Consider the following 24,326-nt stretch of genomic DNA (forward strand, 5'->3'; position numbering starts at 1 on the left):
ATGTGGTCAGTGCTGGGTGAACGGGATTTGATGCACGTTAGGAGATAGACACTGGAGTTTTGGGATGAGCTTATGTAGGATGCTGTGCTGCTGGCAAGGAGGGTATTGGAATAGTCAAGTCGAGGTAGCAAAGGCGTAGTCGGAGGACCTAAAGCTGGAGCACAAACCGTGTTGGGGACAATGAGCACTAGTGTTTGCAGCATGGGAAACTGAAAAGTGACACTGATGATGTAGAGACCACTTTTCTGAGGCCATTTTATATGTACATGTTTTAATATCTCGACATCATACGTGAACCATACTGTACTCTACATAGCCAGGGCATGAAAAGAAAGGAAGCATTTATTTCCTCAGCATATGTCATCCCTCACTTTGACAGCCACAATTACACCACAAAGAACTTTCGGAAAAAAGATTTTAAGTGATTAAGCGGGTAATATATTGTATCTCTGTCATTTGTAACAACGCTAAATATTAATAACAAAAAGTCAGTCAGGATGTAAATGTCTGAGTTTGGGACTTTCTCAGAGGGTCAGGTTACCACGCTTGGTTATTTTTCCAGTGAGTTGGTTGTCAGCTATGTCACTTTTGAGGGATGAGTGAACGAGGAAGAGGCGACAGGGGAGAAAAAGGCATGGGCTCTGATGGCTTAAAGGCTTCTTTGTGTTTGCCCCTCTGGCCTCCCTGTTGCTGAGTCAGACAGGGAGAGAGAGGTGTGTTATTTGAGAAGAAGCAGCATGTCACCTTGAGCAAGAGTGAGAAGGAGAGGAACTAGACCCAATGCCAGGGCCCCGGAGAGCCCGAGCCTGGAAACCACAGGCAGCTGGCTTTCCTCCACACTGTTGGCCCACAATTACTCCATCCTTGTTATTGTCTAAAATGTCGGTTCAGTTCAAGCGATGAACACAAACATTCAGGAAATGACTGCTTGCAGGCCCTTTCCCTGATCCCAGAAGAGCAAACACTGGCTTAACATTTCCTACGTTTCCATTTTCCCTTGAATCAAGGTTTCTTGTTAGGCTTGTGGAGGGACGTGGTTGCTAATGGCCATTTAGACATCAGTTACAGCTCAGTGGGCAGCACTCTCCCCTCTCAGTCAGACAGTCATGGGTTTGAGTCCGACTCCAGGGACTTGTGCACAAAGTGTGCCGCCTTTTTTAAAATAAAAGCCTTTCAGAATTGTAATAGCACTACCATTGAATAGAGAACAAATTCCAATTCTCTATGATTCGAACGTCTAGGCTAAGGAGTGGTGCATGGGGCCGCATTGCAGATGAGAAAGATATTAAATCGAAACTCGGTCTGCCCTCTGAGCTAAATTAAGCTTCCCATGGTATTAGTTCAAAGAAAATAAGAGTTTTCCTGGGTGTCCTGGTCAACATTTATCCCTATCACACATTGCTGTTTGTTGGAGCTTGCTGTGCACAAAATGGCTGCTCTAACATTGGACACACTTCAGATGAACACACTTCAGATGTACCTCAATAGCTGTAAAGAGCTTTGGGACATTCCGAGGTTCTGAAAGGCCCCATGTGAATGGAAGTTATTTTTTTCTTGTAGCACTGCATTGCTTTCACCAGCAAAGAAAAGTCAGCAAATCCTGAAACAGGGGAGATGAGGAGCGACGAAGAGATTTCATCGCAAATCCAATAAATATTGTCACTTTCTTCTGATCATCATAGAATCCTGACAGTTGCAGAAGGACGCCATTCGGCCCATCAAGTCTGCACCGGCCCTCCAAAAGAGCACCCCACCTAGGCCCACGCTCCCCCCCCCCCTATCCTGGTAACCTCACCCAATCCTTTTGGATACTAAGGGGTAATTCAGCATGGCCAATTCACCTAACCTGCACATTTTTGGACTGTGGGAGAAACCGGAGCACCCGGAGGAAACCCACGCAGACACGGGGACAAGGTGCAAACCCTACGCAGGCATTCATCCAAAGCTGGACCCTGGTCCCTGGCGTGCGGAGGCAGCACTGCTAACCACTGTGCCTCCATGCTGCTCCTTGGGGTCTTGGCAGGATCGCATAGCAAGATCTTCAAGTAAATGATTGAGATGAAACATATTGGCTGTCACTTATCAAAGCTTTTTTTAAAATAAAAGCCTTTCAGAATTGTAATAGCACTACCATTGAATAGAGAACAAATTCCAATTCTCTTAATGACCAGATATCTGTTTTGGTGAAATGGGTCGAGTGATACATATTGACCAGAGCATCAAGGAGAACTTTTCTTCAGAATAGCACCAAATTGAATCTTAATACAGACTCACAACGTTGGGCGGGATTTGCTGACCCTTCCTACAGGCGGGATCTTCTGGTCCTGCCGAAGGCGATTCTCCTCAGTGCGCCCCCCGGTGGCGGGATGGGCGAATCACACAAAATGCCGAAGACATCGGCTGGACCTGAAGATCCTGCTGATGGCCAATGGCGAGCCAACACTGGAGATCACGCTGCGTTGGGGGGGGGGGGGGGGGGGGGGGGGAGGGACTGGAACATTAATTCTATTTTCTCCCTTCACAGATGCTGCCAGACCTGCGGAACATTTCCAGCATTTTCTGTTTTAGTTCCAATTCTCTTCTTGTCTTGCACACCAGAAACTAATAACCATGAAAGTTGTTGGGTTCTCAATAAAATTTAACAGGATTATTAACACCCCTTTTGGCAAAAGTGTATTTACAAACCGTTATACTGTACCTGGGTTGGCCTACCTATGACTCCTGACTCCTACCGTTAACACTCAGGGCAATGAGGAAAAGGCAATAAATGTTGACATAAAGGTAAAGTGAGTTCTGGAATGTCCTCCTTGTATCTCTCCACCTCTCTCACTTTTTAGGATGCTCTTTAAAACCCACCTCGATGTTTTTAGACTCCTTTCGCTCAGTGTCAATTTTTGTCTAATTATTTTCCAGTAAAGGGCCTTGGGGTGTTTTGGTCCATTAAAGGTGCGATGTAAATACAAGTTGTTACTGTAGGCTGAGGTGGGCTGGCTGGCGAACAGTACGGTTTGAAGGGAAATGACTGCTTGAGGTTTCATATCGATGGCTGACAGTGGGTTATGTAAACATGGCTTTTTAAGGTTACCCGTGTGTGAATAAGGATTAATATATTCCTTAGTATCCCCTGTCCTAGCCGATGAAAAACAGTGTTATGAGAGTGGAAACCTTTTTTGTTCATTCGGGTTGAGCAGCACAGTGTCAATAAATCCAGCAATGTCCATAAATCCAATAATAGTTCGGCAGAAATGCTTTAACGGAGGATTGCTTACATGTCTGGGGACCCTCAGTTAGAAAGCCTATAAAATAGGGGTCAGTAGATGTCCATCAACATTTATAGGTAAGTCAACAGTTAATCCTTGTGAGATCCTGGAAATGGGGCTTGTGACACCAGTTCTAACATTATATCATTACTCAGGCATTTCTTGGAGCTCGGTGCAGTTTAACAAAACAATATTGCTAGTTTAAAACAAGCATTTTAGTGAGCGCACGCACGCACAGTACAGGTGAAACAGTATTTCTTTTTAAATGACAGCGCTATTGACCTGCTTCGCAATTATTAGAGTGCCAGTCTGGCTCTGTTGGCACCACCCGCGCTGCCAGGTAAAACAATTGCGGGTTCAATGCCCCACTCCCCAAGTCTTGCACCTGTCAGCGAGGCTGGCAAATGCGTGCGGTGCGGAAGGTGTGCTGAAACTACGGGTCTTTTGGGTGAGATGTCAACCTGAGTTTGTTTATTCAGATGAACAGAGAGGGGAAAAGAAAATCCCGTGGCCCTTTCTCCCAAGAGGAGGCGATTCAGATGTCCTGGAAAAAATGAATCTCCATCGTAAAATGATTGCCCTTTACTTACCTGCAGGCAAATTGGTCACTATCTTAACGTTATACGACAGCGGCTGCATTTGATAAATAAGCTATTGGTGGGGACCTCCCTAGGAAGTGATAAGGCCCGTATAACTGCTTGTCCACTTGTGACACAGTGAATGGCAAACATTCTTTCCATAGTTGTGGAACTTTAGTCAATGAGGAGGGAAGGTTAGGTAGTTCAAGCACTTACGTTTTGATCTTTACCAGAAAGAACGCACTCATCTCGTCTTTGCTGACTGATGGACCAGTGAATCTGAAAGAAATGAAAGGCAACGTTGGTTTCCATGGAGAGAATTAGGGAAATTACAGAATACTATCCCAGCGAGGCAATGCCGTTTGACGCTCACTCTTCACTTGGAGCTGTCGACTCGAGCCCCATTTTCCAGACATTTCATAAATCCTTTCACAATCTTTCATTTTAAATATCTGCATTTAATTTCCTTTCAAATGGATTTATAGACCCTGGGCTGAATTCTCCGCCCCGCCGGGACAGATTTCTGGCGGATGGGCCGAAGTCCCGCCAATAAATTGTATGTTATTTACCGGCGGGACAAGGCGGCGTGGGCGTGCTCCGGGGTCCTGGGGGGGGCGCGGGGCGATCTGACCCCGGGGGGTGCCCCCACGGTGGCCTGGCCCACGATCGGGGCCCACCGATCCGCGGGCGGGCCTGTGCCTTGGGGGCACTCTTTCCCTTCCGCCTCCGCAACGGCCTCCACCATGGCGGAGGCGGAAGAGACTCTCCCCACTGCGCATGCGCGGGAAACTGACAGCGGCCGCTGACGCTCCCGCGCATGCGCCGCCCCGAATGTCATTTCCGCGCCAGCTGGCGGGGCAACAAACGCCGTTTCCACCAGCTGGCGGGGCGGAAATCCCTCCGGCGCTGGCCTAGCCCCTCAATGTTGGGGCTCGGCCCCCAAAGATGCGGAGCATTCCGCACCTTTGGGGCGGCGCGATGCCCGTCTGATTGGCGCCGTTTAGGGCGCCAGTCGGCGGACATCGCGCCGTTAAGGGAGAATTTCGCCCCAGGTTCAGCACGCCGGCGTGATGCTCCGTTACGCCGGCTGGTCAATGGGGTTTCCCATTGTGGGACAGCCCCACGCCGTCGGGAAACGCCCAGGTTGCCGACAAAATGGAGCATCCCACCGCCGGAGAATCCAGCCTCACTTTGATTCTCCGTTCCTTCACACCGGCGGGATTCTCCGTTCCTTCACACCGGCGGGATTCCCCGTTCCCTCACACCGGCGGGATTCCCCGTTCCCTCACACCGGCGGGATTCTCCATTCCCTCACACCGGCGGGATTCCCCGTTCCTTCACACCGGCGGGATTCTCCAATCCCTCACACCGGCGGGATTCTCCATTCCCTCACACCGGCGGGATTCTCCATTCCCTCACACCGGCGGGATTCCCCGTTCCTTCATGGCGGCGGGATTCTCCGTTCCTACATGGCGGCGGGATTCTCCAATCCCTCACACCGGCGGGATTCTCCATTCCCTCACACCGGCGGGATTCTCCGTTCCCTCACACCGGCGGGATTCTCCGTTCCTTCACACCGGCGGGATTCCCCGTTCCTTCACACCGGCGGGATTCCCCGTTCCTTCATGGCGGCGGGATTCTCCGTTCCTTCACACCGGCGGGATTCTCCGTTCCCTCACACCGGCAGGATTCCCCGTTCCCTCACACCGGCAGGATTCCCCGTTCCCTCACACCGGCAGGATTCCCCGTTCCCTCACACCGGCAGGATTCCCCGTTCCCTCACACCGGCTGGATTCTCCGTTCCCTCACACCGGCGGGATTCCCCGTTCCTTCACACCGGCGGGATTCTCCAATCCCTCACACCGGCGGGATTCTCCATTCCCTCACACCGGCGGGATTCTCCATTCCCTCACACCGGCGGGATTCCCCGTTCCTTCATGGCGGCGGGATTCTCCGTTCCTACATGGCGGCGGGATTCTCCAATCCCTCACACCGGCGGGATTCTCCGTTCCTTCACACCGGCGGGATTCTCCGTTCCCTCACACCGGCGGGATTCCCCGTTCCTTCACACCGGCAGGATTCCCCGTTCCCTCACACCGGCTGGATTCTCCGTTCCCTCACACCGGCGGGATTCCCCGTTCCTTCACACCGGCGGGATTCTCCGTTCCCTCACACCGGCTGGATTCCCCGTTCCTTCATGGCGGCGGGATTCTCTGTTCCCTCACACCGGCGCGATTCCCCGTTCCTTCATGGCGGCGGGATTCTCCGTTCCCGCACACCGGCGGGATTCCCCGTTCCTTCATGGCGGCGGGATTCTCCGTTCCCTCACACCGGCGCGATTCCCCGTTCCTTCATGGCGGCGGGATTCTCCGTTCCCGCACACCGGCTGGATTCCCCGTTCCTTCATGGCGGCGGGATTCTCCGTTCCCTCACACCGGCGGGATTCTCCGTTCCCTCACACCGGCGGGATTCCCCGTTCCTTCATGCCGGCGGGATTCTCCGTTCCCTCACACCGGCGGGATTCTCCGTTCCCTCACACCGGCGGGATTCTCCATTCCCTCACACCGGCGGGATTCTCCGTTCCCTCACACCGGCGGGATTCCCCGTTCCTTCATGCCGGCGGGATTCTCCGGCCACGCTGCAGTGAATGGAGATTTGTCTGACGGATAAATTCTCCGTTCTCGCTGGCAGCAGTAGGGGTGGCGGACTTGCAATGGAGAATCCCGCCTCTTCTCTCAATGGTCACTTGTGGTAAAATATTCCAGGTTCCAATATCCCCCGATATGACAAAAAAGTTGAGCACTTGAAATGCCATAGCATACAAGGCTACAGACCAAGTGCTGGATTAGAATAGATAGGTGCTTGATGGTTGGCGTGGACACACGGGCCGAAGGGCCTCATTCTGTGCTGTAAAACCTCACAACACTAATGCTGGATCGATATTGGTAATTAACCATCGTCCATGGGGGACCAGAGGCATCTCTCTCTCTGTTAGTGGGAGAGGGAAACAGTGATTAGAATGCTTGAGGGGCACAGCTTCACAGAAGGCATAAGGCAAAGCAAAAAGGCAGCCCACCGTGAACTATCAGAGCTGTTATGGGGATTGAATCCTTGCCGCTGGCATCATTCTGCACCACATGCTGGCCATCTGAGCTAACCAACCCTCCTATAATACTCACACTGGATAATACACTGCCGGATAATGCTCACACTGTCTATAACACCAACACTGTGTTGACAATACCTCCACGGTGTGATAATACACTGCCGGATAATACTCAGCATCAAGAATGCTCACACTGTGATAATTGCCACACTGTATAACACTTGCACAGTGTTGATAATAGTTACACTGCATTGATGATACCCATACTGTACCATATCACTGCCATTTCTTCTCTGTTGCTGGGTCTAAAACCTGGAACTCTCTCCCTGACACCACAGTAGCTGTACCTACACTAGATGGATTGCAAAGCTTCAGGAATCATAGAATTTACAGTGCAGAAGAAGGATATTTGGCCCATCGAGTCTGCACTGGCCCTTGGAAAGAGCGCCCTACCCAAGCCCACACCCTATCCCCGTAACCCAGTAACCGCACCCAAACTTCTTGGACACTAAGGGCAATTTATCATGGCCAATCCACCTAACCCGCACATCTTTGGACTGTGGGAGGAAACCGGAGCACCCGGAGGAAACCCACGCAGACACGGGGAGAATGTGCAGACTCCGCACAGACAGTGACCCAAGCCCGGAATCAAAACTGGGACCCTGGAGCTGTGAAGCAGCTATGCCAACCGCTGTGCTACCGTGCTGCTCACCACCACCTTCTCAAGGACATTTAGTGATGGGCAATAAATGCTGGCCATGCTAACGACTCTCACATCCCATGAAAGAATTGAACATTGTGTTGAAATTACTCACACTTGTTGTTCATATATTAGTTGTTAACTGCCCTCTAATTCAGCCTTGGAACTACAAAGCGATTCCCTTATTATAGCTCCTGTGAATCATATGCTAAATGAGAAGTGGAGCTATTTCACACAACCAGTCAGCCTGGAATAGCTAAGTGGGTCAAGAGTGTAGTGTCGGGGATGTTTATACAGCTCAGAATGACTGGGTTTTAACAGCAAAACAACTGAACTACTTTATGTTCTATGTGGGTCCTGGGCTATGCAAAGCAACTGCAAACTTTTGACAATCACTCATTGGCAACACAGCAACTCTCCTTCATGATCTCCCCAGGTCTCCTTTTTACCGTCTGCTCACCTAAAGCTGCGATTCATCGACTTGTTTGCTGCGTTCAAAAAGCAATTTGTGTGAAGCCCTTTGAGAACTGTTCAGAGATGTGCTGAGGCGTTAGATGGATGCGAGTGTTATTTTTCTTCCCTCCTGCCTGACTCTGAGGTGTATCTTTATTTCCCTTGCTTTAACCTCATAAATCCTACATACAAGCACTTTTTCCATACAAATCCATCTATGTGACAAGGCTGGCAGTCCCTTAATCTAGTACTTCAGAATAAACTCAGAATTCCTTCCAACTAGCTATTTCCTCTCGAGTCAATCATAAAAGCTAGCATGCAAGTTGAGCAGGTCATAGGAAAGGCGAATAGAGTGTCGGCCTTTATTTCAAAGGGAGTGGAATATAAAAATAGGGACGTCTTGCTAAAACTATACAAGGCACTAGTAAGACCACGCCTGGAATACTGTGAATAGCTTTGGTCCCCGAACGTAAGAAAAGATATCCTGGCATTGCAGGCAGTCCAGAGAAGGTTCAATAGGTTGATTCTGGGTATGGACGGATTTTCTTATGAGTAGGTTGGGCCTGTACTCATTGAAGTTTAGAAGAATGAGAGGCGACCTTATTGAGATATTTAGGATTCTCAGGGGGCTTGACAGGGTAGAGAGGATGTTTCCCTTTGTGGGAGAGTCTAGGACCAGGGGGCAGAATCTCAGATTAAGGGGTCCCCCATTTAAGACAGAGATCAGAAGGAATTCATTCTGTCAGAGGGTAATGAATTTGTAGAATTTTTTTGTAGAGGCTGGGTCGTGAAGTATGTTCAAGGCTGAAAGGAACAGTAAGAGAATCAAAGGGAATAGGGATAAGGCGGGAAAGTGGATTTGAGGATTATCAGATCAGATATGATCTCATTGAATGGCGAAGCAGACTCGATGGGCCGAATGGCCTATTTCTGCTCCAACGTCTTATGGTCTTATATAATCATAATAATCTTTATTAGATTCACAAGTAGGTTTATATTAACACTGCAATGAAGTTACTGTGAAAATCTCCTCGTCGCCACACTCCGGCGTCTGTTCGGGTACACCGAGATGGAATTCAGAATGTCCAGTTTACCTAACAAGCACGTCCTTTGGGACTTGTGGGAGGAAACCGGAGCACCCGGAGGAAACTCACTCAGACACAGGGAGAACGTGCAGACTCTGCACAGACAGTGACCCTAGCCGTGTCATCTGAGTCCCCACATTTAGCAATTGGCCTTTGAACATGACAACCATGTCCTGTGTGGCATGATTACTCAGCTCATCACCTTCCAGTTCCTGATCTATTGCATCCTGTTTCCTAGGAATGTAATTGCAAAACACCTGGGTACGTGAGGTCCAGGATGCCTCTTCAGTTTCTATCAGCTGCTTATATTCTGAAAGCTTGTAAGCTATCCCAGTCAACCATGAGGAATTAATAGATTACCATGTTGGATAACCACTGTCTTACCATCGCGCCCTATTCCCTTACCAGGACATTTATATTCCTTATCACCCTCTCTTATGTAACACAACATATCCTCAAGAATTAAAGACCACCTCAGATATCTTATACAATGCCCTTGAATTTTCTCCAAGACCTCAGCCTTGATGAAAGTTCTTCTCCCTGCATATGAAGCATTCCAATGTGCAGAAAAATTGAACTAATTGTAGCTCCCTTTGGAGTAAGAGGCCTGTTACTCAGCACAGAAGGTTATTTGGGATTCCTCCTATAGGTCAATTGATAGGAGCTGTAACCTCCAACTATCTGAAATGCACGAACTGCCCTTGGCAGCGCAGTTGTCAACTTACAGTTCGGTTGACCATCCATCATCGTGCGATGCCTTTAACAGAATCCATTGCTGAAAGAACTTTCAGCCGTGGCATTCATAACCACAGTGTTTATGTTTTCATATGTATCTCTTTTTTTTTTAAAATATGTTTTATTGAAATTTTTTTCCCAAACAACAATTTTTCCCCTCTTACAAAGCAAACGCAACAATAACAATACAGAAATTTTTAACAATACACAAGTAACAAAACCCCTTTATCTTTGACCTAAACTAAACTAAACCACCCCCCCCCTCCCCCCCACTTCCCCCTGGGTTGCTGCTGCTGGTCATCTGTCTTCCCTCTAACGTTCCCCTAGGTAGTCGAGAAATGGCTGCCACCGCCTGGTGAACCCTTGAGCCGATCCTCTCAGGGCAAACTTTATCTGCTCCAGTTTAATGAACCCCGCCATATCATTTACCCAGGCCTCCAGTCCGGGGGTTTCGCCTCCTTCCACATGAGTAGGATCCTGCGCCGGGCTACTGGGGACGCAAAGGCCACAACGTTGGCCTCTTTCGCCTCCTGCACACCCGGCTCTTCCGCAACTCCAAATAGAGCTAACCCCCAGCCTGGTTTGACCCGGGCCTTCACCACCCACGAAATCACTCCCGTCACTCCCTTCCAATACCCTTCCAGTGCCGGGTACGCCCAAAACATATGTGCGTGGTTTGCCGGGCTCCCGCCACACCTCCACATTTGTCCTCCACTCCAAAGAACCTGCTCAATCTTGCTCCCGTTATGTGTGCTCTATGTAGCACCTTAAATTGAATCAGGCTAAGCCTGGCGCATGAGGAAGAGGAATTTACCCTGCTTAGGGCATCAGCCCACATACCCTCCTCTATCTCCTCCCCTAGTTCTTCTTCCCACTTTCCTTTTAGTTCGCCCACCGACTCCTCCCCCTCTTCCCTCATCTCTCGGTAAATCTCTGACACCTTGCCCTCTCCGACCCACACCCCTGAAAGCACCCTGTCCTGTATCCCCTGTGTCGGGAGCAACGGAAATTCCCTCACCTAGGGCGAAATTCTCCCCCAACGGCGGGATGTCCGCCGACTGGCGCCAAAGCCGGCGCCAATCAGACGGGCATCGCGCCGGCCCAAAGGTGCGGAAGGCTCCGCATCTTTGGCGGCCTAGCCCCAACATTGAGGGGCTAGGCCGACGCCGGAGGGATTTCCGCCCCGCCAGCTGGCGGAAATGGCGTTTGTTTCCCCGCCAGCTGGCGCGGAAATGCGGCGCATGCGCGGGAGCGTCCGCGGCCGCTGTCAGTTTCCCAGCGCATGCGCGGGAGCGTCAGCGGCCGCTGTCAGTTTCCCGCGCATGCGCAGTGGGGAGAGTCTCTACCGCCTCCGCCATGGTGGAGACCGTGGCGGAGGCGGAAGGGAAAGAGTGCCCCCACGGCACAGGCCCGCTTGCGGATCGGTGGGCCCCGACCGCGGGCCAGGCCACTGTGGGTGCACCCCCCGGGGTCAGATCGCCCCGCGCCCCCCCCCCCCAGGACCCCGTAGCCCGCCCACGCCGCCTGGTCCCGCCGGTAAATACCAGGTTTGATTTACGTCGGCGGGACAGGCAATTCCTGGGCGGGACTTTGGCCCATCCGGGCCGGAGAATCCAGCGTGGGGTCCCGCCAACCGGCGCGGCCGGAGTCCCGCCCCCGCCCAATCTCCGGGAGGGGACACTTCGGCGGGGGCGGGGCGGGATTCACGGCGGCCAACGGCCATTCTCCGACCCGGCGGGGGGTCGGAGAATGACGCCCCTGTTGTCTAGTAAACGCCCTCACCTGCATATATCTCAAGAAATTTCCCCGGGGCAACTTATACTTTTCCTCCAATGCTCCCAAGCTCGCAAAAGTCCCATCTATAAATAAATCTCCCACCCTCCTAATTCCCAACTGGTACCAGCTCTGAAATCCTCCATCCATTCTTCCTGGGGCGAACCTATGGTTGTTCCTGATTGGGGACCCCACCAGGGCTCCCCGCACCCCTCTCTGTCGCCTCCACTGTCCCCAGATATTCAATGTTGCCGCCACCACCGGGTTCGTGGTAAACTTTTTAGGTGAGATCGGTAGCGGCGCCGTCACCAGCGCCTCTAAACTCGTCCCTTTACAGGACTTTCTCTCCAGTCTTTTCCACGCCGCTCCCTCACCCTCCATCATCCATTTACGTATCATTGCCACATTGGCGGCCCAATAATAATCGCCCAAGTTCGGTAGTGCCAATCCTCCTCTGTCCCTACTACGCTGAAGGAACCCCCTCCTTACTCTCGGAACTTTCCCTGCCCACATGAAGCTCGTGATGCTCCTGTCTATTTTATTAAAAAAGGTCTTGGTGATTAGTATAGGGAGACATTGAAATACAAATAAGAACCTCGGGAGGACCATCATCTTAATTGCTTGCACCCTGCCCGCCAGCGATAGAGGCTGCATGTCCCACCTCTTGAAGTCCTCCTCCAATTGTTCTACCAACCGTGTCAGATTAAGTCTGTGCAAGGTTCCCCAGCTCCTAGCGATCTGAATCCCCAGGTATCGGAAGTTTCTTTCCACTTTCCTTAGAGGCAAGCCTTCTATCTCTCTACTCTGGTCTCCTGGATGTATCACAATTCATATGTATCTCTCATCTCAGCAAATTCACCTCCATTATCTTAGCTGGTGTCTCAAGTCCAGTCCCTATCAATTTCTCCATGACTTTATCTATAATATCCTTCTGTTCTTACCATGCATTTATGTAGAAAGACTAAATGTCAATGGAAAGTTTACAATAGGACATGTTGCGTATCCTCTCATACTTTTTACATATTTCACATTTTGCACTAATCTCTTCGATGAGTCTTGTATACTCATCAATGACTTCTGCATCCTTGAGCAGAATTTTTATTCTTTGACAAGAAGAATTAACATATGCTATGTAGCTGTTAGACAATTTGCTTTTTTCCCTCTCTGATTCTCATCACCCAATGTCATTAATACTTTTCTAATGATTTATTTCTTTTTTAAAAAATTGTTTTTTTTATTCTCCTCCATATTCACATTTTCTCCCACATTTACATCCATCAACGATAAACAATAATCAGCAAGATATGTCAGTCCCCATAATAACAACAACGATCCCATCTACCCACCAACCCCCAAACCTCAACCCGCATGTTTACATAAACAAATGACAAAAATAAATCAGGGATTACCCGTAGTCACCCTTAATCTTACACAGCTCCCACCCCCCCACCCCCCACCCCAGGCCTCCAGCTCCTCCCGTCCACTGCCTCTTGTAAAACTCCTCCCCCTACCCTCGGTTCCTTCCCCCCCAACTTTCCACCCCGGCTAGACCACTCGGACCCTGTTCTGCCAGGCTCCGATGGCCTCAGCCCCTCCCCCCACCTCACTCCCGTTCACTGGCCGGCACACACCGGCCAGCGTGGAGGCCCCCGCCCGGGTCCCTTTCCCACTTGCCCGGCCCCAGGAAAGCCCAAAGATCCCCTTTTAGCACACAAACCCCGCCTATCCACCTACACCCCAAAGAACTCTCATTTCGAGTGAAAGTCCCGTCCCTTCCCTCGTCCAAATATATACCACCTTGGCTCCTTTAATCTCTACACCCGCGCGCAGTGATACAAAAAAAGAAGAAAATACAGTCATGAGGTTACATCGGCACATGGCCATTCCTCAGTTTGTCAGTTCTGCCACAGTCCTTCTGCTTTCGCAAACTCCTCCGCTGCTTCCGCCGTTCCAAAATAAAAGTCCCTGAGCTTGTAAGTCACCCTCAGCTTCGCTGGATATACAATGCCACACCGCACCTTGCTAATGTACAGTGCCCTCTTCACCCGGTTGAAGGCAGCCCGCCTCCTTGCCAGCTCCACCGTAAAGTCCTGGTATACACGTATACCAGCTCCAGCCCACTGCACCACCCGCTTCTGCTTGGCCCAGCTCAGGACCTTCTCCTTCACCCTGTACTTACGGAAGCACAGAGTCACTGCCCTTGGCGGCTCACTCGCCTTTGGTACAGGCCTCCACGACCGACGAGCCCGATCCAGTTCATATCGGGAGGGGTCCTCCCCCTCCCCCAGTAGTTTTGCCAGCATCGCGGCAAAATACTCAGTCGGCTTCGGTCCTTCAACTCCTTCGGGCAGCCCCACAATCCTCAAGTTCTGTCGCCTGGATCTATTTTCCAGGTCTTCCATTTATCCTCGCAGATCCTTGTTAGTATCCATCACCTTCCGCATCTCTTTCCCCATCGAGGCAAGTTGATCACCGTGCTGCAATAACGTCTCCTCCACTTCCTTCAGCGCCTCCCCTTGCTCTCACACCTCCGCCACTGCGCTCGCCACCTCCGTCCTCACCGGGGAAACTGCCTCCTCCACCAGCACACTCAAAACCTCCCTCATCTCCTTCCTCACCGTCTCCATGCATTTCGCAATCTGCGCCAACTGCTTTTCAAATTCCGCAGCCATCACCTTAGTTATTTCTTCAGCCGTAAGCAGTGCTGCCTTCCCTGGTGCTCCAGCCTCCATTTTTCCTGGTGACCCCGCGGTGACCTTTCCACTCCCCGACGGACCTCCAGCTGGGTTTTTTTCGGCCGTTTTTCTGCTCACCCTCGACATTTTTCTTTGGGTTTTTTTCCCCTCCTGTGTCTTCTCAGTGCCTCCTCCGTGCCTTCTCCCTTCTTCTGCCACCTCCGCGGACCCTGGGACCGGGCTTAAAGCCCCGAAATTGCTGTTCCCGAGCGGGGGCTCTCCATTGTGCGGCCGCCTCCCGCCCGCCGTCACCAGAACTTTTCTAATGATTTCTGAAGGCGATTCAAATCCATTGACATTCCACTGAGCTTCATGTGTGCCTTTTTCATGGAAGGTTTACTTGGCAAATGTATTTCATTGGAGACTATAATAATAATCTTTATTATCACAAGTAGGCTTACATTAACACTGCAATGAAGTTACTGTGAAAATCCCCTAGTCGCCATATTCCAGCGCCTGTTCGGGTACACAGAGGGAGAATTCAAAATGTCCAAATTACCTAACAGCACGTCTTTCGGGACTTGTGGGAGGAAACCGGAGCACCCAGAGGAATCCCAGGCAGACACGGGGAGAAGGTGCAGACTCCGCATAGACAGTGACCCAAGCTGGGAATCGAACCTGGGACCCTGGAGCTGTGAAGTAACAGTGCTAACCGCTGTGCTACCCTATTTCAGGACTAACAAGGTAGCACACTCCAGTTATTTTGCATGGAATCACCACTCATTTAAGTGATCTCAATGAGTTGTTGTACTCTCAATCCTCTCTGTTGCATAAATCTGAATAACATTTCAGCCAATCTATTCCACACCCTGTCGAGGTGCAGCCACTATCTACCACCACGCGGTTAAATGAATGCGAGACTAAAGCTTCTTGTGACTGGTACAGTTCCTTAAGACAGATCATTACCATCATCTTCAGCCTCTGAATTCTCTATGTCCTGCATCATTTCGAGAACACTGCTGCAGTTCATCACGCAATGATATTTTGTATCACGCCTGCAGCACCTGTTAATTTAGAGTGTCCAATTCTTTTTCTTTCCAATCAATGGGCAATTTAGCGTGGCCAATCCACCTGCCCTGCACATCTTTGGGGTTGTGGGGGTGAGACCCACGAAGACACGGGGAGAATGTGCAAACTCCACACGGATAGTGACCCGGGGCAGTGTTTGGATCCAGGTCCTCGGCGCTGTGAGGCAGCAGTGCTAACTACTGCACCGCCTTTCCAGGAGCACCTGAGAACATTTCCCTGGACATTCCTGGGATTCATTCTTGTCATATTGCTGCTCCAATCTTGGATTGGATTGGATTTGTTTATTGTCACGTGTACCAAGGTACAGTGAAAAGTATTTTTCTGCGAGCAGCTCAACAGATCATTAAGTACATGAGAAGAAAAGGGAATAAAAGAAAATACATAATAGGGCAACACAACATATACAATGTAACTACATAAGCACTGGCATCGGATGAACCATACAGGATGTAGTGTTAATGAGGTCAGTCCATAAGAGGGTCATTTAGGAGTCTGGTGACAGTGGGGAAGAAACTGGTTTTGAGTCTGTTCGTGCGTGTTCTCAGACTTCTGTATCTCCTGCCCGATGGAAAACGTTGGACGAGTGAGTAAGCCGGGTGGGAGGGATCTTTGATTATGCTGCCCGCTTTCCCCAGGCAGCGGGAGGTGCAGATGGAGTCAATGGATGGGAGGCAGGTTCGTGTGATGGACTGGGCGGTGTTCACGACTCTCTGAAGTTTCTTGCGGTCCTGGGCCGAGCAGTTGCCATACCAGGCAGTGATGCAGCCCGATAGGATGCTTTCTATGGTGCATCTGTAAAAGTTGGTAAGGGTTAATGTGGACATGCCGAATTTCCTTAGTTTCCTGAGGAAGTATAGGCGCTGTTGTGCTTTCTTGGTGGTAGCGTCGACGTGGGTGGACCAGTACAGATTTGTCATCTTGTCATCTGATGTGGTATCCAGATCTGCTAAAAGTGCTTTCATTCTAATTCCTTTTGTTAATAATGTTTCCTTTGTAGGGACGCCGGCATCCGGCTTCCGGATTATCTCGAAATGCCGCAATAATTGGGACCTCCATTCTTTGGGGCATGACCGAATTGTCCCATTTGTGCCATTGAGGCTGCTGGAAATGTCTGCTTCCCCAGGAATATTTTTGAAGGCAGCACATCTGTGCCAAAAAGTAGTCTCTTTCTGAGAGCTGAACCCCAGTTAAGAACAGGTGCCTGTCGAGATGTGACACCTGAGCCCAATCCAGTAGTTTACATGTGAGCACCAAACATGGAGGGCACAATTTAGCGCCCGACTTGGTGACGCGACGAGGTCATTGAATCTCGCGAGAGGCCTCGCGTGATATTCGCGATGCTCGAAATGTCTTGCTAGATTCAATGGAATCTCATGAGGTGCCATCATCGGGATCTCACCCTCGCTGCACGATATCCAGGTTAGCATATTACGTGAGCCTCGCCTGGGAGACCTCGCCTGGATGCCGTTTAGCACTGGTTTCCACAAATGTGGACCAGGCATAATGGCACCTGGGGGGGGGGAGGCTCCTAGAGCATTCAAGACCCGCAGGTGGTCGGGGACAGGGCAGGATGGAATCCTGGGACTCTTGCTGGCACCTGGGCATCTTGGCACTGCATGCCTGGCACCTTGGCACTGACACTCGGGCACCCCGGCAGTGACCCCTGGCTCTGGGCACCTTGGGCAGCACTGTCAGGGTGCCAGGATAGCAATGCCAATGTGTCCAGGTGCCAGTGCCAGGGATAGGACCCGGGGGTGCCTTGCCCTTAAGGAGATGGGGTGAGGGGGGGCCGAGGACCCTGTAAGAGGTAGGTTGAGTGCAGTAGTGGGGTCTGGCGGCCATGGTGGAGTGGCTAAGGGGGGGGTTGAAAGATTGGGGAGGCCTTTATAAGTGGTGCCCCAATCCGCGTGTTGGCTTCTTGCACTGGCGAGCTAATGTAAGTGTGGCCCCGCCAAGGCCAAAGAAAACCAGCAAAGTGCCGTTAAATAGCGGTGGAAAGACCTCGCGAAGCGCACTCGAAACGGGACACTGTTTGTGTTCCGTTTAATTGCGCCTGGGATCTCCAAATTGAACTTCTGCAATTGTCTATACACTCTGTTAGAGCCCATAATATATTAACTATATATAATAACTGTCCATCTTCCAAAATCTTTCAAAGTCTGACCATGCATCGTAAATATTCAAATTGATCCTCAGTATCCAACAGACGGGCATTTAGCGCGCAAAATACTTTGCTTCTCATCTTACTTTCGTTAGGAAGCGAGCATGCCAAGGCCATACTTTTCTTCCTCTTCGGTAGGGACCTAACCTGTGTCCACATATCCACTTCATAAGGTTCAGACTCTGAGGACGGCAGTGTGTAGTCAAATCCTGACAATTTACACTTGTTTTACACATTCCTCACAAAAGCTAATCTGCTTGTAATCGTCTGTCATAAAACAAACTCGTGGTCTGCAACCTTCACCACCATGTAAAACCTCGTACCACCAGTTGTTGAAGGAGGAGACCCAAAGTCAATCTTTAAGATTCACTCCCAGAGTGAAACATTATAAAAGTATAGCTCCTAACTCTACATTACACCGCCAGTGTCAATAAGTGTCTGTTATGCTCCTTTGAAGTATCGCTAAACAAATAAACAATCTCTATGAAGGAGTACTTGCAGTTTTGTCTCTTTATTCCATTTGGTTACACAATAAACCAATTAACTAATGATCAACCTTTTGAAAGGGGTACTATAACTTAAAACAAAAGCTTCAGTGAAAACTTTTGGGGGATGATGATGCACTCCCGGCAGAACCCGCTGGTGACAGAAGGCCTCAGATGTGCCAGTGGACACCACATGCTCGCTCTCCCGGGACACTCAGACGCTGACGTCACCATGGAACAGAGGCAGGCAGTCAGGTCAAGCAACACCCTCAACCACCCGCTGCCTGGAACAGAAAGCGGGACCTCCAACAGTGCAGAGCCTCCTCAGTCCATAAAACCAGAAGACGTAGAAGCAGAATGAGGCCATTCAGCCCATTGATTCTTCTCCAATCAATGAAATCATGACTGATCTGATGTGATAATCCTCAACTCCACCTTCCCGCCTCATCTCCATAATCCTCGCTTCCCTTCCTGATTAAAAATCTGTCTCAATACTGCACTTGAGTGTCAGCCTGGATAGCATGCTGAAGTCAGACTGGAACGTATAACGTCTGACTCAGAGGCAAAGGTACTACCCACTGTTTACAAATCACTGTAATGAGGCCCCCCTCTCCCCCCACCCCACCCTGCACCACCTGGAGACAACCTGAATTAATGCAATCAATAGAGGGGTGGGACATACTCTGACAAGGTTGGATGTGTTTGACTATCTTTAGATTTTTTGCACAAAGTAAGCTTTTTTGAAGGAGTTGAAGGAGAACAGTTTGAGGCCAAAGGGTTTACTACATTCTCTTACTAATAAAGGCTCCCGGTTGATGTTGTGCAGGTCCAGCGAGACGATATAGTCCTTGGTGCCCACGTACATACGGTCATGATCTTCGTCCATCAGCAGAATGCGGTAGTCAGTGGTGTTCTGCAGGAGAGTGTAGTGGCGCGCTGTGTTCGAATGCTGTAGTTCTGTAGGGTGAGAAGGGAAAAGACACATTCAGAAAACAGGGGCTAACTGAAAAACCAAAGTGCACAATTGAGAGCCACTGAAGAGAGAGATTGGGAACAGTAATGCTTTCACCTTGAGCAAACAATCCGTCTTACAGTGTACTAGAACCGTCTGACAATTTATTTTGACAGCAACATCAGGCATCAAAATGAAACACCCTCAACCTAGCTCGGGGCAGGAAAGCCATATATTAAGGGTGAACTGCTGCCATTGTTGCCTGGAGCAATTGTACAGGAAATTAGGTTTATAGATTTCCATTGTCTCTAACTCTCAGCACTGACAGGCACATCAGGGCAATCACCAATACAGAGGAATGTATGGTTAGGGGTTGATGCCCTGCAGTAGTTAACTGAAGTTAAGGCCTAGTGTAGTGTAGTCTTTAAGCAAAGTTGGGTTCAGGGTGTTAATTGGACCTTGTCAAGCAGTCATAGAATCATAGAATTTCTACAGTGCAGAAGGAGGCTATTCGGCCCATTGAGTCTGCACCGGCCCTCTGAAAGAGCTCCCTACCTGGACTCAAACCCCACACTATCCCTGTAACCCCACCTAGGGCCAATTTATCATGGCCAATCCACCTAACCTGCACATCTTTGTACTCTAGGAGGAAACCGGAGCTCCCGGTGGAAACTCACGCAGACACGGGGAGAACATACAAACTCCAACAGTCACCCAAGGCAGGAATTGAACCCGGGTCCCTGGCACTTGAAGTGCCAGGGACCCGGATTCAATTCCTGCCTTGGGTGACTGTTGGAGTTTGTATGGTCTCCCCGTGTCTGCGCGAGTTTCCTCCGGGTGCTCCCATGTCACCATAATCCCAGATAAAGTCATGTGTGATGTCCTTCATCTTAAATAAAACTTCGATTTGATATTATTCAAATCAAACAGTAAAAATTACCACAATTTGGAAAGCAGAGAGGTGGAGCTGGTTAGAAGAAAGACATTTGTCTGTATGGGCTGAGGGGCCAGGAGACACAAAGCTAAGGTACTACAGTGCCAGAACAACACAACAAATAGGAGCAGGAATAGACCACGGGGCCCACCCGGCCTGTCCTGCCGGTCATTACGATAGTGGCTGACTTTAGGCTACAACTCCACTTTCCCGTCTGCTCCCTGTACGCATTGATTCCCTGAGAGACCAAAAACATGGGCGGGATTCTCCGACACCCCCGCCGGGTCGGAGAATCGCCGGGAGCTGGCGTGAATGCCGCCCCCGCCGGTTGCCGAATTCTCCGGCACCGGATATTCGGCGGGGGTGGGAATCGCGCCGCGCCGGTTGGCGGGGCCCCCGGCGATTCTCTGGCCCGCGATGGGCCGAAGTCCGGCTGCTGGAATGCCTGTCCCGCCGGCGAGAATCAAACCACCTCTCTTTCCGGCGGGACAAGGCGGCGCGGGCGGGCTCCGGGGTCCTGGGGGGAGCGTGGGGCGATTTGGCCCTGGGGGGTGCCCCCACGGTGGCCTGGCCCGCGGGCGGGCCTGTGCCGTGGGGGCACTCTTTTCCATCCACCTTCGCCATGGTCTTCACTATGGCGGAGGCGGAAGAGACCCCCTCCACTGCGCATGCGCGGGGATGCCGTGAGCGGCCGCTGACGCTCCCGCGCATGCGCCGCACGGCAAAGTCAGTTTCGCGCCAGCTGGCGGGGCACCAAAGGCCTTTCCCGCCAGCCCCTCAAGGTTAGGGCTCGGCCCCTCAAGATGCGGAGGATTACGCACCTTTGGGGCGGCGCGATGCCGGACTGATTCGCGCCGTTTTTGGCGCTGGTCGGCGGACATCGCGCCGATTGCGGAGAATCCCGCCCCATGTCTATCAGGGTGATAAGTTTACATTGGTTGTTCTCACTATAAATGTACACAGAAGGATTTTGAATTACCACAAAGTCTGAGCCCAGCAGAAAGTGCCAACTGGTCAGTGGGAGCAGGACTGCAGGCTTTAGAAAGTTGTCTCTGGGAACCCAAAGGAACGGTCCTTGGCGGTTAAGTAATTCCTTGGGGGCAGCCTTGGGAGAACATCGTGCTTGGGGTAGAGGCGGAAAGCTGAGGCAGGTGAGTCCCAGGGTTTCAAACCAGGAGCTGCACTTCTCTTATTCCTGACAAACCCAGTAATGAAAACAGATCCAAAATAGATTAATTTCTATACCTTTCCTTGCCCTGGATGCATTGTCATGTTTTACTGGCAGATCTGGCACTGGGGTGGACAATAATATTTAGTTAAAATAGCGGCGGGGACCCACTTTGTATATAATCATGCCACCTTCACCATGATTCAGAAAACATGCAGGGCTAAAGAGGCAGGGAGGCTGCAGTGCATTGGGAACTCGCCACCCACTCATTGAAGAGTTCAGGCTGAGAATCCAGGTTACTGTGTTTCTGTGGGGGGGTTTGTCAATCAGAAAATAATAGGTCTGCATTTCCACGGGGGTCAGTCACTCGCCCAGTATTATGTGGGGTCAGTCAATCATTTTACAATATGGCTCTGTGTTACGGTGGGGTCAGCCTGCAATAGCTCCGTGTTACTGGAGGTCAGTGAAGTCACACAGTAATGGAGGCTATATGTTACAGCCCATTCACAAATGTGTCCCTGTTTTTAAAGGGCCTCTGACACTGGGTCTTCCTTGCGAGAAGTTAATTAGAATTCCTTTCACCTGTTTTGTGCCTATAAGCTGTGTGATTTCCCCTTTAAAGTCATCACTCAGTTGTAAATACCCTGCAGGTTCAGAGAGGAAGTTTCAGTTGCATAAACATACCTTGCACAGCAGCTAATAGCGATGATAATAATTATTATTACTTGCATTACATCCATCATACTTTCACCAAATAACTCATTATAGTGGAACCAGAGAGCTACAAGATGTTGTGAGCAAGCCTGTGTAAGCTGCACACATGAATGAGAGCTTTGTTGTGTAGCCTTTTGCTTCAAAGAAAAAACAGGATTTTTAACCCTGCAATTTAGGTCAAGTTAGAAATATAAACAATATATTTTTGCTCAATAAAAATGAGGCTTTGACGCACACAGGCTACGTACGGGCTTGCTCCTCTGACGGTCCAGTTGGTAACTGTGGCACGGGGAGTGTAGTATTCAGCCTCACAGACTAGGCCGGGCCCTGGTTTTGCAATGGGGTTGGCAGTTGGAGGTGGGTGACCCAAGGTAAGGAAGTGGGGAGAAACGCTGCAGCTGCTGACCGCTATCTGGAGATTGCCAACCCTTCAGGATAGTTCTGGAGACTGCAGGCAACCCAAGGGAGAGGAAGAAATTACCATAGGATCGTGACCGAATAAATGAGTGAACCGCGTGGTTGGAAGCCTGCTGGACGACCAGCCACTGGAGCACGGGACAACTGGGGGGTCAGAGCTGTAAGCCTCTGGGAATATGTCCAACTGGAGTTGGCAATTCTACTTTGACTCCACCTGAATCGAGGACATTTTAAAAATCTGTCTACCACCACAAATAACCCCACTAGCAAGTTGGAAACAATAAGGACCCAAGAAGCAGTTCCGAGATTATTCGGTATTACAACCTGACTAGACATATAAAATGGTGGTGATTCCTCCCTCAGACACATTTGAGAATAAAATCTTTGAAGCATCGTGTATGCCGAGCTGAATTCTCCGGTCCCAAAGCCGCCTGTTTCTCGGTGCCACCCCAGGCCAGCGGGAAACCTGCCGGGGAGAGGGGGGGGGGGGTGGGGAGTGAATGGCAATGGCCGGAGAATTCCAGTCGTTGCATTCAGCTGATTGAAATGGAGCTGTCTGTGCTTTCAAATGCCGTAATATTTTGAAACTGCGTGGACTCGTAATCGTTTTTGAAAAAAGCTAGTTGTTACTTGCCAATCTTCCTGATATTGCATGTAACAGGTGGTTGGCAAAGGAAACAGCGACGACAGGAGGGAACACCTTTCTGTATGTGCGTGGTTAGGGTCTGGAATTAACTTTCTGAGAGTGTGGTGGAGACAGATTCAATCATGGCATTCAAAGGAGACTTGGATCATGATCTGAAGAGAGAAGGTTTATGGGGCTGTAAGGAAAAGACAGCGGAATGGGACGAGACGCGTTGCACCTGCAGAGGACCCGCACAGACATGATGCTCCAAATGGCCTCCAAACTGTGATTCGATGTTAATGAATGCTGAGGGAAGGAGGGTGAGGGTCAATTAGATCAGGGGACGGGGTGGCACATGGCGCAGTGGTTAACACTGGGACTGCGGCGCTGAGGACCCGGGTTCGAATCCCGGCCCTGGGCTCACTGTCCGTGTGGAGTTTGCACATTCTCCCCGTGTCTGCGAGGGTTTCACCCCCACAACCCAAAAATGTGCAGGTTAGGTGGATTGGCCACGCTAAATTGCCCCTCAATCGGAAAAATAAATAATTGGGTACTCTAAATTTTTTTTTTTTAAATTAGATCAGGGGACAGAGATGTAGCTCAATCCTAATTTAACATTGCATGTAGAATCCTTGAAGTTCCATTATTAAACTTATCCACCCACATTTGAAATGGACAGAGCCTATTTTAAAATGATTGTGTGGCCATGCCACCCTCTGCCAGTGTGATGGCACCTCCATTGTCAGAAATGTCTAATTACAGTGTGATAGGTTTACATGACATGTACAGACATTGGAGGCTAGGATGTGCAGACCTCAGATCGTCAGTATATCGTAACAATTAAAAGTTATCAGAGCAGAAATTATGCCTTCTCTATAAAACTGAGTTATATTTAGAACGTTTCCTGCAGGCATTAATGTCATTCAGGCTCAGAACTTGAATCCAAGTTCTTGGCATCTTGCGGAGAATTTTAGTTCTTCCCAATCTGACCTCATTTCTGCTCTGTGCATTGTCTGAAGCTTATCATTTAATTTAGTAACAGTCGTGGAGCCAACAGTGTTGCACAGGCATGAAACTCCCTTCCGCCCTTTAATTTTGAACAGTATTCAAAGAGAGGGAGAACTTTCCATCTTCCCAGCCTTGGTCTCAGACTCGTGCTCAGACCTCGGAAGTCTAGAGAGAGAGAGAGAGAGAGAGCAAGGAATATTTCTCCCTTTCTAAAGGACCAACGATCAGACTCGAGACCGAGAGGTGAAAGGGCAGCATTCGAGCACACTGTACCAGTCAGTCACCCATCAGCGAGGGGGGTAGAGAAATAGAGGAGACTTTCATCCACTCTGTCTGGGTTACATTCAAACCCAAGTCCCAGAGGTGAAAGGTGAGCGTTCTCATACATTGTGTCACCCAGCGCCTCTA

The 24,326-nt window shown here is 50.2% G+C and overlaps 1 protein-coding gene across 1 annotated transcript in view; it reads right to left on the reverse strand.

The window, feature by feature from the left end:
• Positions 1-4,042: 4,042 nt before the first annotated feature.
• Positions 4,043-24,326, reverse strand: part of LOC140387639 (semaphorin-3F-like) — a 208,552-nt gene continuing 188,268 nt past the window's right edge. The window contains exons 3-4 of the mRNA XM_072470835.1: positions 18,897-19,057; positions 4,043-4,117 (exon numbers count right to left, since the gene is read on the reverse strand). Of these exons, the coding sequence (XP_072326936.1) occupies positions 4,043-4,117; positions 18,897-19,057 (236 nt within the window). The remainder of the gene's footprint in view (positions 4,118-18,896; positions 19,058-24,326) is intronic.

The sequence above is a fragment of the Scyliorhinus torazame genome, chromosome 13 (assembly GCF_047496885.1).
Source record: "Scyliorhinus torazame isolate Kashiwa2021f chromosome 13, sScyTor2.1, whole genome shotgun sequence".
NCBI classification, from domain to species: Eukaryota; Metazoa; Chordata; class Chondrichthyes; order Carcharhiniformes; family Scyliorhinidae; genus Scyliorhinus; species Scyliorhinus torazame.